At 54.2% G+C, this 19,122-nt stretch overlaps 1 protein-coding gene across 1 annotated transcript in view; it reads right to left on the bottom strand.

Moving 5' to 3' along the window:
• Positions 1–19,122, bottom strand: part of ABHD1 (abhydrolase domain containing 1) — a 72,781-nt gene that overhangs the window by 13,867 nt on the left and 39,792 nt on the right. Inside the window, exon 8 of the mRNA XM_085613258.1 lies at positions 18,782–18,947. Within this exon, the coding sequence (XP_085469384.1) occupies positions 18,782–18,947 (166 nt within the window). The remainder of the gene's footprint in view (positions 1–18,781; positions 18,948–19,122) is intronic.

The following is a 19,122-nucleotide window of genomic DNA, read 5'->3' as shown; positions in this document are numbered from 1 at the left end:
CGTACACACGCTCAAAACGCACGTACACAACAAGGACAAAACAAAACAACTCAACAATACACCATTCGAAAGGCACACAGCCACTAAACATGGCCAACAACCACTAAAATAACACAATCACTGACCTGCAACTGTCAAAAACAAACAGAGGCCCAATACACCACCACTCCTTATAACACACCCACCCAAAATTCAAACACTGCCACACCCACCCATGGACCAATAAAAAGGGCCCACACACACAAACCATGAGCCTTTGCAACAGACCCACTGCTGCCAGACACCACAGAACCAGACTACAAGCGACACCACATCTTACACTTGCACACCTTCACACGACCACCCTCACAAACACCCTCTCATCACATTCACACACACACACAACCATCCACACCCCCCCCAACATCCACACACCCCCCACACCCACACCATCCCCACCCACACCCCTCACCATGCCCACTACCAAGAATCCAAAGTTCAGTCACCGAGAGTTGGAGGTCCTTGTTGATCAAATCCTCAGAGTCGAGCCACAGATCTTTGGAACATTGGTCAGAAGCACCAGCCAGGCAGCCAAAACAGCCATGTGGCAGACCATCGTCGATGCTGTGAATGCTGTTGCGGACACCAGGAGGACCAAGCAGGATTGCCAGAACAGGTGGTACGATCTGCGGAGGAGGGTCAGAGCCAAGAGACAGGAGGAACACGACCAGGCCAACGCCACCGGAGGAGGGCCCTCCCGCAGACCCGTACAGTACCATCCCTGGGAGGAGAGGGTGATGGCCATACTGCCGGTGGAGGCAGTTGAAGGAGTAGAAGGACTCCGAGACCCGGGTGAGTACACAAACAACGCACCTCACATGGGGGGAACTGCAACCACAAACAAAATTACTAACAGGCACGCAACCACCACAAGCCATCGCATTACTCAACCACACTCCATGAGCACGCACATGCCACTGCTGCCACCATGCCCCATGCACCCAGCTGGACAATGTCAAGTCACAGGCCACAGAAGACAACAACACATGACACGGTAACCCGGATGGCGGGAGTGTGGGCACCAAGAATCACATAGTGCGACTCCAAAGCAGACAACAATGCCCTCTGCCCATATGGCCTAGGTCACAGCCAGACAAACACTGTGTCCCAACACAGGAATGACTTGCCAGCAAATGGCGGATGCCTTGCATCAACACATGGGGGTGAAGGCACTGTTTTGCACATGCCAGCAGCTAATGAACAGCCAACAGTGTGAAAGAGTGGCAGCACACACCACCACAGCAGCAGCGCACAGACACACAGCAGACAAAATGGGTGCCTGGAGATCAGAAACAAACTCACATCAACAGGCCAAGGGCCACTCAAAGATCTGCTAACAGTGTGTGCCCAGGAAGCTGGGCCAAGGTGACAGAGGGTGACACACGGAGGGAGGGAGAGGGGGACACAGAGGGAGGGAGAGGGGGACTGAGAGGGAGGGAGACACAGGAAGATGGACAGAGGGAGGAGGCTGACACACAGAGGGAGGGAGAGGGGGACACAGAGGGAGGGAGAGGGGGACACAGAGGGAGGGAGAGGGGGACACAGAGGGAGGGAGAGGGGGACAGAGAGGGAGGGAGAGGGGGACAGAGAAGGAGGGAGACACAGGGAGAGCAAATCAGTCCTTTGGTGTGTGGGAATGTCTGCTCGTCAGCAGGTGGACTGCGTGCATGTAGACAAGGGTGCCCAGTGCCAGAACCCCCCCTCTTCATCATGGCAAAACGCAGGGCCATGTTACAACCTGTACACGAGCACAAGGACAGCCACCTGCATCATATGAGTGTGTGGATCCACTCCATGTGCACATGTACAGTGCTACAAGGAAGGCGCAAACGCATAGCTCGGCACACATGCACACTCCACTGCTGACTGCAGTCACACTTGACGCAGCAAGTAAGACTGTGCCACACATAGTTAAAGGGGCCAAATTGGTGCCCAAGGGACACACACATGCACAAGTGCACTGTGAGTGGAATGCAAGACAGATCCTAATTCCAAGAGGAAATGTGCCAACTTTGTAACGGATGCAACATGGATGTTGCATGGATCAAAAGTAACATTGTCTCTCTCACACACAGGTCAACGTCGTGCTGCACCCCCCAACACTGGGGGGGAACACTCACAGGACCCGGATCTGCAGGAGACCGATCCCACCGGCAGCGACCACTCTCACCACTCTGCGGACGACCCCGACCGACCTGGCCCCTCTGGTGTCCAACCACCTGCAGCACCTGCGTCAGGTACAACCGTGCCAACCACCACCCCCACTCCTGCCACATCCCAGGAGACACCCAGGATCCCTGCCCCAACACCACAATGCAGCCAGGCTCGCCAGGAGGGACACGGTGTCCCGGGCACCCAGGAGGAGGCAGGCGACAACGCCAATGCCACCCCTCAGGGGTCCCGGAGACCCCATGTGCCCACAAGTGCAGGCCAGGCGCAAGTGGGCAGGGGTGGTGGGAGTGGAGAGCGGCGGAGGCGCGAGCCTGACCAGTTGGCTGGGGATCCGGTATTTTCCCATGTCCGTAACATCCTGGACTCATACCGGCAGGACACCACGGGCATGGCCCAGGTTGTGTCCGTCCTCGAGGGGATCAAGGTCCAGCAGGCCCAGCAACATGCGGAGCTAATAGCCTGTCTACAGCTACACCAACGGAGGATGGAGGACAGACAGGCTGAGCAAGTGACGGCGTCCCAGGGGATTCACGCTGAACTCCGTCGGATGGCCGACACCATGGCCGACCCTCCCTGTGCCAGAAGGCGGAGAACATCACCACCCACAGGGAGGGATCATGAGGAGGAGGAGGAAACATCCGACGGAGCATCCCAGACGTCGTCACGGCCTGCTGCTGAGGTTCCCCGCAGGAAGCCGGGTCGTCCACGGAAAGGACCGTGAGGGTGGCTGCTACATCACCATCTCCCAGGACACCTGGCCTGGCACCTGGCCCACTGGAGCAACAGCATCACAGCATCAAGAGACATTCTCTGCCACATGGCCCTGCTGGTCACTGGCTGACCAATGTTGACAAAGACTGTGGCATGGACTCTGAGGATTTCCAATGGCAAGGACACCAACTCCCCTACTGAACTTTGGATTCCCTAATCCCGGAAAGGCCCTCACTTGCCCCCCCCCCCCCCCAATAATAAATCACACTATTAAGAGTAGATGCCTGCTGGTAGCATTATTACCTAACATGTGTCTTGTACAGTCTAAACATGCCTGAGTCATCTGTTCACTTCAACCATCCACACCCTGGGGCCTGAGTCTGGCACAGGACACATGGGTCACAGTTTTCTAGGCAAGACAGACATGGAGCACCATACACACCCGTGATGGTCAGAACCAGCTGAGGGGGTGGCCGAACAACCGTGCTGACAGACACATTGAGTACAGCAACAGTCATGCGCAGAGGTCAGGGATCCTGGCCCGTGTCCTGGGGGGCACCCAGGTACGTGTAGACAGGTGGCAGAACCATGTCCTGCAAGCTTGAGTCCGGTGGATGCAGAGAATGGGGTCATGGACAACGTTGGATGCATGGGGATGGCACATGTCACAATACCCACACAGTCATGGACATCATGCCCATTACACAGTCTCAGCACACACACACAGCTTGCATCTTGCCACTCGACACATTGACACATAGCCACAATCAGGGAATACCATGCCAGACATGCAGGATGCACCGTGCCAACACACCAGCATTGACTGAGAAGAGGCACCTTGGAGGCATAGGGACACCTTTAATAGTCATGTGTTTGGGATTGCAGAGGCAACTTGAAGTACACATGAACACATCATGTGGAGTAACATGTGGCTCCAACACTGGCACCCCCCTTCTGCAGCACAAATGCGTGATAGCCATGGAACTGGCACACAAGTGTCGGATAATAGCTAAATACCCACAGCTGCTCACGGAGAGCCTGCCATACACCATACATCCGCTGATGTGGAAGTCCCACGCCATGTCAAGACAATGTTAACCGTATGTGTCCGAGGGCAGTGTCACACACATTGATGCCTTCATCACAATCCACCATCCCATCACTGATGACTGACAACCAGGCAGCCCATCTATTCAGGTGTACCCAGCTGCATGTCGTGTCCCATGGGGATGCCACATGTCTGCAGAGGACCCAAACCCCGACCGGGGCAGTGTGCACACATCGTGAACAACTGCCACACCCAATACACCCCAGATGCATCCCTTACCCCATGGAGACTTCCAAACGTGTCCGTGCCTGTAACGCTGAGTCAGCCCACGATGCCATGTCCATGAGGAATAGCAGTGCCACAACAATGCAACCAGCAAACGGCATGCGCAGGTACCTGGGGAAGAGAGACACACAAGAAGTCAGCCACAAGAAGCACAGCCACTTGCATGTGCATGTACTCGACACATGTATGTATGACAACATGCTAGGTCACAATTATGTCTGGGGAAATACTACCATCACTGCCACCATCACTCCAGTGACACACCCACACACACCTCTGACCCACGTGCCATACATGCAGGTGGAGACACACATCACAACGCATGCCACACGGGGACCAATGCGTGCACACTCAGACCCTGGTACTCACCACTAAGCAAAGAAGTCGCGTATGAGCCGAGTCCGGATGTCCTCTTGCGGCTCCACATCCTCCACATCACTAGCCCCATTGCCAAGCCCTTCGTCCTCCACGGGTGGATGGTCCTCGTCATCTTGATCCAGGATGAGGGGCACAGCTCTTTCAACTGCCATGTTGTGCAGCATGCAGCAGACCATGAAGATCTTGCAGACCTTCGCCGGGGCATATGGGAGTGCGCCGCCGGTCTTGTGGAGGCACCGGAATCGGCTCTTCAGCATGCCAAACGTCCTCTCTATCACTCGCCTTGTCCGGCCATGGGCGGTGTTGTAGCGGAGCTGGGCCGGCGTGATGGGGTTGCGGAGAGGTGTCAGCAGCCAAGGCATGTTGGGATAGCCAGCGTCCCCTAAATGGAAAGCACATGGATATCGTTAGAACAGGCGAAGCGGTAGTGCTGCTCGGCCAAACAGAATACAGGACAGACAGACTGTACCCACCAACAACACATGCACGTTCGTTGCGCAGCTGCATCATCATATCAGGCATCCCGCTACGCCTCATGATGTAGGCATCGTGTGCTGATCCTGGAAAACGAGCACAGACATGTGAAATCACCATGTTGGACAGACACACCACAAGGGCATTGATGGAGTGGTAGTGCTTCCGATTGCGGTACGCCACCTCCCGTGCGTGTGGTGGTACCAAACCTACATGTGTCCCATCTATGGACCCAATGACATGGGGCATCCCTCCCAGGGCATAGAAACCACGTTTGACCTCAGTCATCTGTTCAGGGGTTGGGAACTTGATGAAGTCATCCAGGTGAATCAACATGGCCTCCAAGAAATCATGCAGCACACCGCTGAACATGCTCTGGGACATGCCACCAACATGAGCTATGGTATATTGGAAGGTACCCGTGGCAAGGAAATGTAGGGCAGCCATTACCTTCAGCTGGGGTGTCAGTGCCGTAGGATACCTGTGCTGCGGTTGCAGGTGTGGTGCCAGTCTCGCCGTCAGCTCCAGAATCAACGGTTGGGTGAAGCGGTAGAGCCGGATCCTGTCATTCTCCTGCATGGTGGCCAAGTCTGGAATTCTTCGGGCAACAGGAGGCGCTCTGCAGTAATTTGGAAGTGACAAGGAAGAGTGAGTGCACTACGAGAACAACGCATGTCTACTGAGCACATGTAAATCTGCCAATACACACATGCCACATAGGGAGTCAGGCATGTGCTACATGCCCAGGACACGTATGGATGCAAGGTGACACTCCTTCCAAGACCCAGCCACACACGGTGATTGAGAACCTCCCCATGCCACGCCATGGGAATAGCTGTGTCCCAGTGCAAGTGAACAGCCCGACGCAAGACAGAAGTGACATACACCCACACATCAGCAGAAGTAGGATGCCGATTGTAGAGACTGGTAGCGGAACACCGGAGCCACAGGTCACATGACATTACACTAGGCCTGCCCACACACCTTGCCATGAAGGTGCACATGTCATGACTCACCACACATTCCTTGTGAGGATGCTGACATGGCCTTGTCACGCTACTCCGTGTCCCATGCATACATGTGCACCTCACATCAGATACCACATGTGGCATGGTGTGCGGAACAGTGTGCAATGATAATCTACACACAGACACATGTTGGTTGCTGCAACGGCTGCAGCTTTTGAGGGTGCTACAACATCAACCTGATGTAAATCCCGGACACATAAATGACATAGTCACATTGTGCACTGTGGGTAGTGACAAGTCAGGTTTCATGACCCCTGTACCGGCCATCATGGGACACTTCCGTGTGTTGGTGTCCGTGCCATGCCAGTGACGCTCACCCCAAGTGCGCAGTACGACATGCACACATGTCAAAGGAGTCAAGGGCATGCCTGGCACACATTGCACCCTCACACAGTACACCTGTACACATCTCATCATACATCTGGTGCCTCCTCCACTCAGGAGGCATGTTCCACATCACAGCCTGTCACACCTGTGCCCCACACATGTAGTAATGCACAGACGATGCCTTGATGTCCATTCCTGGACAAGTATGTCCATCCATGGACAAGTATGTCCGCCCTATTCCTACCTGTGTGTCGACTATCACCACAGTGATGTGTACAAACCGGCGTACTGCTGCTAAGAGGGCCTGTGTATGTTCCCCAATCACTGTGGGAGTGCTGCCGTATGTGTACCCATCGTGATGGCGAGCGTACAGGCATTTGTACGGTCCGTACCACAACGAGTACGCATACGCGTGCAGACCCATAGTGATAGTGAGCGTACAGGCATTTGTACGGTCCGTACCACAACGAGTACGCATACGCGTGCAGAACCATAATGATAGTGAGCGTACACGCATTTGTACGGTCCGTACCACAACGAGTACGCATACGCGTGCAGAACCATAGTGATAGTGAGCGTACATGCGAGTGTACGGCCCTCTCACTATGGGTCTGCACGCGTATGCGTACTCGTTGTGGTACGGACCGTACACTCGCATCTACGCTCACTATCACTATGGTTCTGCACGCGTATGCGTACACGTAGTGGTACGGACCGTACACTCGCATCTACGCTCACTATCACTATGGGTCTGCACGCGTATGCGTACACGTAGTGGTACGGACCGTACACTCGCATCTACGCTCACTATCACTATGGGTCTGCACGCGTATGCGTACACGTAGTGGTACGGACCGTACACTCGCATGTACGCTCACTATCACTACGGGTACACAGACCCATAGTGATAGTGAGCGTACAGGCATTTGTACGGTCCGTACCACAACGAGTACGCATACGCGTGCAGAACCATAGTGATAGTGAGCGTACACGCATTTGTACGGTCCGTACCACTACGTGTACGCATACGCGTGCAGACCCATAGTGATAGTGAGCGTACATGCGTGTGTACGGTCCGTACCACTACGTGTACGCATACGCGTGCAGACCCATAGTGATTTTGAACGTAGGCATGCATGTACGGGCCGTTGCCATGCATTTGGGGTGCCCTAGGGCCCGGAAACGCACCGTACCTGTGTGTGATTCTCCTAATTACATAGGGGACATGTATTAAGGCCTACATGCATGCTGGTTGTCATGGCGACCAGGTTCAAATTTCGATTTTGTTCTGGAAGGTGCACAGCAGAAGTCAGTTGGAATTCTTCTACTTTGTTGCAATGTGTTTGTGGGGCTGACATCATGCAGGAGAATGAAACCGATAGAGAACCCACAGACTGCTAGGTTTGAAGGGATTGGTGGAAACATAGGATGCAAATGTGAGTGACCAATCACTCTGTACTCCTGTGCATGAGACTGGGCAGAAGGCCACATATAAGGCAGCCAGGTCCCATGAGGGATTACTTGCCTGCACATCTTTGCATTTGTCGACCAAGCTGCTGCTACTGATTCCCTGGAACCATGTCAAGGGCTGTGGAGAGGACACAGCCATTCACCCTGGAGGAGAACATGGCTCTGCTGGATGTGATCCTCCCACAGTACCCCATGCTGTATGGGCGACCAGGGTATCAGGTGAGTGCATAGGCCACTGCCACAGACTGTCCCTATGTTGTGACTGTGTCTTCAGGCATTGTGACCCGGTGTGACACACATGCCATGTACTGTCGGGGGGGTACCAGGGGGGGGGTGCCTGATGTCTCCCAGCAGTGCCCTGAGACAGGAGGGGTGTGTGCAGAGTCCTCCCAGCAGTGCCCTGAGACAGGAGGTGTGTGTGCAGAGTCCACCCAGCAGTGCCCTGAGACAGGAGGGGTGGGGGCCTATAACTCACAGCAGTGCCCTGAGACAGGAGGGGTGGGTGTGGAGTCCTTCCAGCAGTGCCCTGAGACAGGAGGGGTGGGTGTGGAGTCCTTCCAGCAGTGCCCTGAGACAGGAGGGGTGGGTGTGGAGTCCTCCCAGCAGTGCCCTGAGACAGGAGGGGTGTGTGCAGAGTCCTCCCAGCAGTGCCCTGAGACAGGAGGTGTGTGTGCAGAGTCCACCCAGCAGTGCCCTGAGACAGGAGGGGTGGGGGCCTATAACTCACAGCAGTGCCCTGAGACAGGAGGGGTGGGTGTGGAGTCCTTCCAGCAGTGCCCTGAGACAGGAGGGGTGGGTGTGGAGTCCTTCCAGCAGTGCCCTGAGACAGGAGGGGTGGGTGTGGAGTCCTCCCAGCAGTGCCCTGAGACAGGAGGGGTGTGTGCAGAGTCCTCCCAGCAGTGCCCTGAGACAGGAGGTGTGTGTGCAGAGTCCACCCAGCAGTGCCCTGAGACAGGAGGGGTGGGGGCCTATAACTCACAGCAGTGCCCTGAGACAGGAGGGGTGGGTGTGGAGTCCTTCCAGCAGTGCCCTGAGACAGGAGGGGTGGGTGTGGAGTCCTTCCAGCAGTGCCCTGAGACAGGAGGGGTGGGTGTGGAGTCCTCCCAGCAGTGCCCTGAGACAGGAGGGGTGGGGACCTATCACTAACAGCAGTGCCCTGAGACAGGAGGGGTGGGTGTGGAGTCCTCCCAGCAGTGCCCTGAGACAGGAGGGGTGGGTGTGATGCACAGTGTGAGCCTTGATCATTGATTGTGACATTGCCATCATTCCACCTGAGTACCCACTATGGCACGTACTGCCTTTTCCCTCACCAGAGGATGATGTCCCTATGACAGAGGTGCAATGCGTTGGCTGCATTACATGCCATGTAGTAACCAGCTATTATGTTCACATATGTCTCTCTGTGACATGTGGCTGGTGTATTGATGTGGTGTCACTTGTACTTCCTCACAGGTAGGCGCCTCTGCCAAGGAGCAGATCTGGCTGACCGCCGTCAGTGCCGTGAGGCGTGTGGATGGTCGGAGGCGGAGCCTGTCCCAGGTGAGGAAACGCTGGCAGGATATCCGGTGCTGGACGCGGAGGATTGCACGGCTCCTGCTGGGGGACTCACCTGAGAGCCACAAGAACCGCGGCCGCCGCCGTCTGACCCACCTCCACAGGCGTGTGCTGCCGGTGGTCTTTCCAGACCTGGAGAGGCGCTTACAGGCGATGCAGCAGGCGGAAGGGGGTAGGTACATGTGCGTTTGTTGTGTGTCACCGGCATTTGTAAGGGCACAGTGGCATTAATTCACTGGCAGGGTTTAAAGGTGCTGTGCCCATCCAGTTTGCCCAAGTGTAGCGCTGCGCCCCTGCCACCCTTCCCCTCCTTGCAATGTGTTCCCTGGTCTGTGTGTAGTCACTCCTTCACAAGGTAATGTAGGCTGGCGCTTTGTCCACGAGAACAATGACTGTAGCATCATGGGTGGTGGTGGTGGGTAACAGGTTGTGGGACCTTGCCTGTGAACTGTCAAGTTCACTGCATGTGGGTTCCATGTCAGTTGGCACTGATGCTGGCTCCAGACATGGGAGTTGGTCTCTCATGTGTCATGCCTTACAGCGCGCATGTCCTATGTAGTGGCCTGTGCCATGATGTGCATGAGTGTGCGCTACGCATAGTGCAGGGATGGTGACGTGTGTAGCAGTCATTCCCATTCAGCCATTCAGTAGCATGTAGTTGCGTGCCCAATACTGTCCCCTGGGGCACCTTATCCTCAGTGTTGTTTGTGTCATCATCAACGTGGACACTCTCACTGTCTACAGCGTAGGTTGTGCTCTGTGCCATTGTCCCCTGTCACCATGTATATAGACGTGCTATTATGTACAGGTGTCCACTGTGCAGCCTGACCTGATTGTCCCTCTTCATACTCACAGTTGCCAGTGCCTGTGTGTCTTGTTATACTCATCTGAGGATGGGCACTGGTACCTCATTATTTGTACAGGCGCACCTTTGCTGTTTTGCGTCCAATCTTGCCTTTTGCCTGCCACTGTGTTTATCACCCAGACTATGAGATGTTGGTGCCACCTGTGTCTCAGCAATTAGCATCGTGTGGGGGTTGCTTGGGGCGGGCAATGCCTATGTGTCAAATCCTGATTCCTAATTGCTGGGTCTGGACAGTGTGTGATGTTACTGGACACACACGCAAGGTGCAGTGACCGAGTTATGCTGGGCATGTTTGCAGCATTACCTATGCAGCATGTGTCTCAAGTTCATGGATATTGTCCCTGGTCATAGGTATTTTCACAAACGCTGTGTGGTGCAGAGGCAGTGCAGGATTGTCCCCAGGGCCTGGGTGCTATGTCAGACTCCGTTTCCTGTCATCAGCTATTGTCTCATGCTCTCCATGGTATTTCAGTGGCATGGTGGCTCAACCAACTGTGTTTCATGCCCTACATCGGTACCTTGTTTTGCAGATGTTAGGGATCTGCCTCTTCAGGCTATGCAATGTTGACTATGTAGATTGGACTCATGTGACAGATGTGTACAGGTGTCTGATTAATTTCTGTCTCTCCACCCTGCCCACAGCATCGTCGGGGGACACAGAGGGAGACATGGACACGGACCAGGCGGAGGGACCGAGCACCAGTGGCAGCCGTGACATCGGGGCTGGCACATCGAGTGGGACAGAGGCGGAGGATAGTGTGGCCGAGGACCTGTCGATTGGCACATCAGACTACGAAGCTGACAGGTCCGAGGAGGATGTCTCAGGGTTGGCGGAGGCTGCACCAGCAGCTGACAGTGGAACAACACCTGCCACCGCCCCCTCAGTTCCCACCAACCGCCTCCCACTTGCTCGTGTCCCTTCCCAGCGTGCCCGGTCACCGCATGTCTCCTTCCTGCCAGGCACCGCACCCCCTGCCCCTGTCTCCACTGCTGCCGCCAATGCTGAGTCCATGGACATCCAGCGGCAAATGCAGGTTGGTCAGGCTGCGATCCTGAATGTCCTCCATTCCCACGGGAAAACCCTCACCAACATCGAGGCATTCTTGGAGGGCATTCATTCTTTGCAGGCTGACCAACGCAACTTGCTGAGGTCCCTAGACTCCACACTGACTGCAGCAGTGGGTCTCCTGCAGCGCGACCTCCCCCCACCTACCCCTGCCCCATCCACACTTCCCACTTCCATGCCTGTCCCACGTACACCCAGACGTCGGCATGCACCCACCACAACAGACACAGGCACCACACCAGCAGGGAAGGTCCACCGCACTCCTCCTGACACGCACACACAGGGTGAGATAGGCACACCCACTGGGTCGGGGGGCAAACGTGTGACACGCAGCCAGAGTGGGAGTCCGCATTCCACACAATCCACTCCCTCCAAATCCCCTCCCCTCAGCTCTCCTGGCCACATCTCCCCCAAGGACTCCTTCATGGCCGCTCTGTCCCTGAGCCCCACAGTTACGCCACCACGCAAGCGGTCAAGGAAGTCCTCGGTCAGGGTGGTTGAGTCTCCCCCCCTGTCTCCACCCTCCCCCGGTGGCGCTGCAACCCATCCCTCTGAACCCCCCCCCTCCTTGGGGCCTGAGGTCACTTCGGGTGCAGGGGACTCCCTGGAGGACCTTGCTAAGGTGTGTAGTGCCATCCTGGCCTCCGCCTTTGGCCATGACACACCCCCTGTGGTTGAGTCCTCCATCCCTGCACCCACAACACCGCCCCTTTGCCCTGATGTCCCTGCGGTGCCTGTTGCTTCCCCCCCCCCCTGATGCCCTCACCAGTATGGAAGACGATGGCATTTGACTGTGCAGGCAAGGTAGGGGACACACATCCCACTGTGTCCCCCATGCAGCTGGGAATAATTGACTGCCCTATGGCCTTTGTTGACTTTGAACTGCCGTTGATCCACGGACATTGTGCTCATGCTGATTAAAGCTTTATTTTTTTTTTCATTATCACACTCCTGCTATGGTGGTATTGGTGTTGGTGGGGCTGCTACATTGTTTTGGGTGGTGTTTAAGGCTTTGGGTGTGTGGGATTTGTAGTAGTGTTCTGCTCTTTGGGGCCACCCTAGGATCTGTGTGCCATCACAAGGTGTTGGCTAACTTCCTTAGGTCATGTCAGCAGTTACTGCATGGTTCAATTGTCCCAGGGTGTATTCCTTCCTCTGTGTACCCAGTTTCTTCCCTGCAGGGTGTTCCCAATGTTTAGCGCAGAGCTGTGTCTACATGAGCTGTGTGTGTGACGGAGCCCTTCTACTTTGGCCATGCATGCATGGCCATGTCTCCACCTGCAACAATCGTGGCATCCTTGGTGATCACTGTACTTGTGTGTGGAGTCAGTTGACATGAGTTCATGGGGACATGTTCCCTTGTAGGCAGTATGGATGTGGGTAATTGTGGCATCACACACATGTGTTACACCCCTCCTGTCTCAGGGCACTGCTGGGAGGACTCTGCACACACCCCTCCTGTCTCTGGGCACTGCTGGGAGTGATGGGCACCCACCCCTCCTGTCTCAGGGCACTGCTGGGTGGACTCTGCACACACACCTCCGATTTCTGGATATGTGCGCTTGGCACATGCACGGTGGGGTTACGCACACTGCATTAGAGGTGAGGGTACGAGTCTACTGACACTGGTGTGGTGGGGGTACGCTCCGTACGTCCGCGGGTGGGGGTACGGGTCGTACTTACACTGTTGGGCTGGGGGTACGCTCCGTGCGTCCGCGGGTGGGGGTACGGGTCGTACTTACACTGTTGGGCTGGGGGTACGCTCCGTGCGTCCGCGGGTGGGGGTACGGGTCGTACTTACACTGTTGGGCTGGGGGTACGCTCCGTACGTCCGCGGGTGGGGGTACGGGTCGTACTTACACTGTTGGGCTGGGGGTACGCTCCGTGCGTCCGCGGGTGGGGGTACGGGTCGTACTTACACTGTTGGGCTGGGGGTACGCTCCGTGCGTCCGCGGGTGGGGGTACGGGTCGTACTTACACTGTTGGGCTGGGGGTACGCTCCGTACGTCCGCGGGTGGGGGTACGGGTCGTACTTACACTGTTGGGCTGGGGGTACGCTCCGTGCGTCCGCGGGTGGGGGTACGGGTCGTACTTACACTGTTGGGCTGGGGGTACGCTCCGTGCGTCCGCGGGTGGGGGTACGGGTCGTACTTACACTGTTGGGCTGGGGGTACGCTCCGTGCGTCCGCGGGTGGGGGTACGGGTCGTACTTACACTGTTGGGCTGGGGGTACGCTCCGTGCGTCCGCGGGTGGGGGTACGGGTCGTACTTACACTGTTGGGCTGGGGGTACGCTCCGTACGTCCGCGGGTGGGGGTACGGGTCGTACTTACACTGTTGGGCTGGGGGTACGCTCCGTACGTCCGCGGGTGGGGGTACGGGTCGTACTTACACTGTTGGGCTGGGGGTACGCTCCGTGCGTCCGCGGGTGGGGGTACGGGTCGTACTTACACTGTTGGGCTGGGGGTACGCTCCGTGCGTCCGCGGGTGGGGGTACGGGTCGTACTTACACTGTTGGGCTGGGGGTACGCTCCGTACGTCCGCGGGTGGGGGTACGGGTCGTACTTACACTGTTGGGCTGGGGGTACGCTCCGTGCGTCCGCGGGTGGGGGTACGGGTCGTACTTACACTGTTGGGCTGGGGGTACGCTCCGTGCGTCCGCGGGTGGGGGTACGGGTCGTACTTACACTGTTGGGCTGGGGGTACGCTCCGTGCGTCCGCGGGTGGGGGTACGGGTCGTACTTACACTGTTGGGCTGGGGGTACGCTCCGTACGTCCGCGGGTGGGGGTTCGAGTCGTACTTACACTGTTGGCATGGGGGGTACGCTCCATGCATACGCGGGTGGGGGTACGGGTCGTACTTACACTGTTGGGCTGGGGGTACGCTCCGTACGTCCGCGGGTGGGGGTACGGGTCGTACTTACACTGTTGGGCTGGGGGGTACGCTCCTTGCATACGGGGTGGGGGTAGGGTCCGTACATATCCGTCCCCACGCTATGTGATGTTTGTGCGGCCCGTACCCAGGCCTTTGCCACGTGGGTGCGATCCGTCCCGCCATTGTTGGGGTGACGTGTGTGGGCGTGGTCCGACTCGTACCCACGCTCTTCAGGCGTGGGTACGGGACGTACCTGTCTGGTTGTGTTGCCGGTTCGCGTGGTGACGGACTTCCGTTGTGGCGGTCGCTGGATTATCAGGACACGCCCCCACCCCCTCGTGGTGACCAGGGCATGGGAGTCAGGTATGTCCAGGCCATGTGTAGTGTGTCACTCATGTGGTTGTTTTGTGGCCTGCCCTGGTCGTGCCACCCCCACCCCACCCCACTTTCCCCCCTCCCTTAGTTATTCTGACCTTCTGCGGCGTCTGCGTCGTAACCTGTAGAGGAGGTGTACTGCTATGAGGGCAGGGATGACTCGTAGGTTCGGGTCCATGTCTGTCCGTCGCGTACTGGTACTCCTTGCTCGCGTCGTCCTGTCGCGTACGGGTCCTCCTTGATCGCGTCGTCCTGTCGCGTACGGGTCCTCCTTGGTGGCGTCGTCCTGTGTGTCCGTCACGTACTGGTCCTCCTTGTTCGCGTCGCCGTCTGTCCGTCGCGTACTGGTGGTCCTTGTTCGCGTCGTCCTGATTTCCCGGCAGTTTTTGGCTGCCGCAAAATATTCACCGTGCGGGGTGACGTCGGTGCGAATCGTGATTCCTGGGTCGTGAATGGCTGGCTGCGTGCGTCCCGACGTCAGGTCGGCGCTTTCCCGGATCGCATTGGTAGGTGTTTTTTGTTCGGTCGGTCTTTTTTACGATTCGTACGGTAATGGTGTACCCGTGCGAATCGTAATTCCATGTTTGTATATTTTGACGACCGGGTACGCGTCGGACGGAGAATATGCTCCGTCCGACGGTTCGTACCCGGTTTTTGCCGGATCGTGATCGGCACCTATGACATAAGTGCTACACTCCATTCCCGATACTACTGAAACTCTACCCCACTATTTATCCTGCCTCCCTACAACCCACACATTAGAAACACCCCTAAACTACTGTGAAAAAACATTTCCATCCCGAGTTTTTACCGGCAATTTTCGTACGCTCTCCTAAACAGTGTGACTGCACCAGTTCAGTTAAATCACCTTTCTGAGCTAAATCGCTCAACGTAACTGTTTTTAAATCGGGCGTTTCCTTCCCCACCTGTGCACAACTGAAGTCACGTGATTTGCTTACTCCCCCCCCTCCCAACCTACGTTAAAAAATACACCTTAATTTAAATGCTCATTATTCCCCCGTGTATTCAAAATATATACGTTCTCTATTTGAAAATCCATAATAACATAAATCATAAGTAGGTTGGGAGGGGGGAGTAAGCAAATCACGTGACTTCAGAGTGTACGAAAATTGCCGGTAAAAACTCGGGATGGAAATGTTTTTTCACAGTAGTTTAGGGGTGTTTATAATGTGTGGGTTGTAGGGAGGCAGGATAAATAGTGGGGTAGAGTTTCAGTAGTATCTGCTGTATAAGATCATTATAAAGTTGATGCATATTTTTAATTATTATAGATACCCCTGATGAAGGTCAATGAATGACCGAAATGCATTGGGTGGATTTATTAAGACGGAGGAATCAAGTTTCTCATACATGCCTGTGAATAGGCCCGGATGGGCAATTCTTGTGCAAATAAATGCTTGAAATAATGGAAATTTGAATCTTTGACGTGACGGACAAGAGTTATGAAACTTTGGAAATAAAGGGATAAACTTTTGCTACACTACTGATTACGTGTTTACTTGATTCACAAATGTGTACCCGGCTGTGCAACTCTTCTGTGATTCGGAAAACTGCGTATCACTACTCTTTGATGAACTTTAAACTTGCGCAATTGGGACGGAGCGCAAAAAGAGTGTATGCATGCCAACATTGAGAAAATGATGCAAAGGAACTCGTGTACAATGAAGGGTGAGCTTCAGGTCCATTAAAAAACGCTCCTGTAAAACCACTCCATTATCTGGGGTTAGCAATTCACGAATTGCTTCTATGCATAGGAACCATTCCAGATGGTTTCACCTGTACTGGAGTTATTGGCCAGGCTGGTGGGCAATGCATGTTTCTTATAGGTGGTATTCCAATGCAGTAGAATCCTTGTGTGATTCCTAGCTTAAGTTTTTTTTCTGTACAGTTTTGCAGTTATATGATGGAGGTCAGACCAACTGTATGCCCTGTTAATAGTAAACCTTTTGCTTAATATTGGTGTCTCTGGGTGTCCAGAGGTTAACACCATCAACTTTCCAGTCCACTGTGATGTTTCTAGCAGGGGCCTTAGGGTCTGGCAACTCACCCCCCCCCCCTTCCCCCCCCTCCCAGTGCTGTGGGCTACCACACCAGAGTTTGGGGGCCCCACAACCTAACCTGGTCCACTGCTGTAAGTAAAACATCAACATTGCATTCGCAGCAGTCGAGTCTGGACGAGTGCTGTGCATGTGCTGTGGGACTCTCAATAACAGGTGACCCCTCCACCCCAGATGCACTGTGAAGTAGACCCGGACCAGGGAGGCAAGGCCCGGATAGAGCCTGGTGGACAGGTGAGACATCTGTCACAGGATGGGGACCAAGCACATAAGGCACAAGGAGAGGCTCAAAGCTTACTGCTTTCTCTTACATCTTCTGACATTTCTGATGCCTTTCCATTTACCCTTTTCTTGGAAAGCAGCAGAGAGCAGTTGGCTGCTGACTTCCTTTAGCTTCCTTTTTTTTTGTTGCTGTTGCCCCCATGTGGAGGTGTGGTAGATAACAGGTGAAGTGGGGGCAGGAGATGGAAAACTCGGAGAGGGGATTTTCTTTTTTTTAGCTCTGTACCGGTCAATGCTGATATAATAAACAGTGTATGATCACTGTAAGGTAAGAAGAAGTGTAAACGCTCTATTGATGTCCTTAAAATGATGTAGCCTGCTGCATTCTCAAAAGCCTGCTCTCGTGTCCTGCCAGATTTATTGACCTGCATCCTGCCAGATTTATTGACCTGCATATAGTTATCTTTTGAAAGCACTCCAGATTTAATTGTGTTCTAATGCAACTCACTCTGAGTTCTCAAACTTTAGTTGAGCTCTCACAATGTAACTCCTTCTCACCACTAGAGTTGTATTGAATTGGTTTGGTATTTATGTAGCACTTTCCATACTCCTTGAGCGGTCTACAGCCTTTTCTGGATGGTCCAGGAGCATATAGTGTTTCATGCCCTGGGAGGGCGTGAAGCGTTCCAGTGTTCAATGGGTTTCCTGGGCGCCCTCAGGTTGTATACCAAAGACAGCGTGACTCTAGCGAAGCACTTCTCCTCCTCAGGATGATACCAGAAGATGATGGCCAGGCATCTTTATCTTCATTCTAGGTTGAGACATGAATCTTCTACTGACTGCAGGCCTGGAAGGCTCCCCTCTCTGGACAGCAAGACCTCTCAAGCAGGGTACGTTTGTTATGTAATGCAAAACGGACTTACATGGAAGCATTTTTCTAGGATCCTAGGTTGTCATTACATTAGATAACTGCTTTTAAGGTACATTTGTAAAAAAATATAATATATTCTAGAGATAGTGCGGGGCAGGATGCATGGGGATGGTGCATTCAGTATAACAGGAGTACGGCGGGGTCCCCTCAAGTACTGTTACACCGCTGGTCGCTAGCTCCACCTTATTGACTATCTGAAACCTTTTGTGGTCTCTTTTTTGTGTCTAGTTTTGCACTGCTGTCTTTCTGTCCCACACCTGCTTTAGCATTCTTGTCCGGATTTTCTCTGGCTTTCCCTTTAGTTTTGCACACAGTAAGTTGTGAGTCCGCAGGGCCTAATGCCAACGATAGGAAAATCGTTAAATATTACTAGCATCACTGAGAAAAGCATGTACAGTGAGGATGAGCTTCATGTGATAAAGAGGTGACCCCCCCTCACTTTAAAGTTTTGTGTTGTACTTTAGGTTGGTTGTGCAATCCAGTTCCATTCTGGAACTGGTGTGTTTTAAAGTAGAAAGAATTTTCATCGAGGCAGTTGCTTGTGGGATCGGCCCTTGCTGGTGGCTGCTTTTCGTCGTTCAATAAAATACCTTTATTATCTTCAAGGTGTATGGACCCTCTTTTCAACAGTTTGGGCCTTGGGGTTATCGGCCAATGTCCAAAAGTGATTCAATTCTTTTAGTACAAACTTTGCTATGGAGAACTACTGTTAGAAAAGCTTGGAAACCATTACCTTTTAAGTAGCAAATGTGTTTTTCTGTAATTAATCTAGAAACATTGACTCTATATGGGGCTGCATGGTGTGTAGCAATACCAACTAACCCGCGACACATGGATCAGTACCACTACACCCCATGCTTACTCTCTGGGCCTCGAGTACTCACTGTGGCACGGTGAGAAGGGGTCATCGCTAGCATTCAGACAGAGGAGGGGTACGGAGATTGCACTGAGCTTGTAGTCAGGACTGGCTTCCTGATAATACTCCTCACAGGTCTTGTACCCAAACACTACAGAGGTATAGCGCTCATCGAACTCCCTGATGGACCGTGCCTGAAACAAAGACAAATGTGGATGTGAGCGATACATGAAGAGCGAAAAGGGCGTGTGAGAGAGAAATACTGCACAATGTCAGAGCCAAACACAGGTGAGACAGAAAATCACTATCCAAGGAAGGTGAATAATTACAGAATGTAACCGTTAAACGGAAAGACCAAGTGAAAAAAAA

This window comes from Triturus cristatus, chromosome 6, assembly GCF_964204655.1.
Source record: "Triturus cristatus chromosome 6, aTriCri1.1, whole genome shotgun sequence".
In the NCBI taxonomy this organism is placed as follows: Eukaryota; Metazoa; Chordata; class Amphibia; order Caudata; family Salamandridae; genus Triturus; species Triturus cristatus.
Note: the sequence above shows the minus strand (reverse complement) of the source record. Positions and strands in the feature narration are given on the sequence as shown.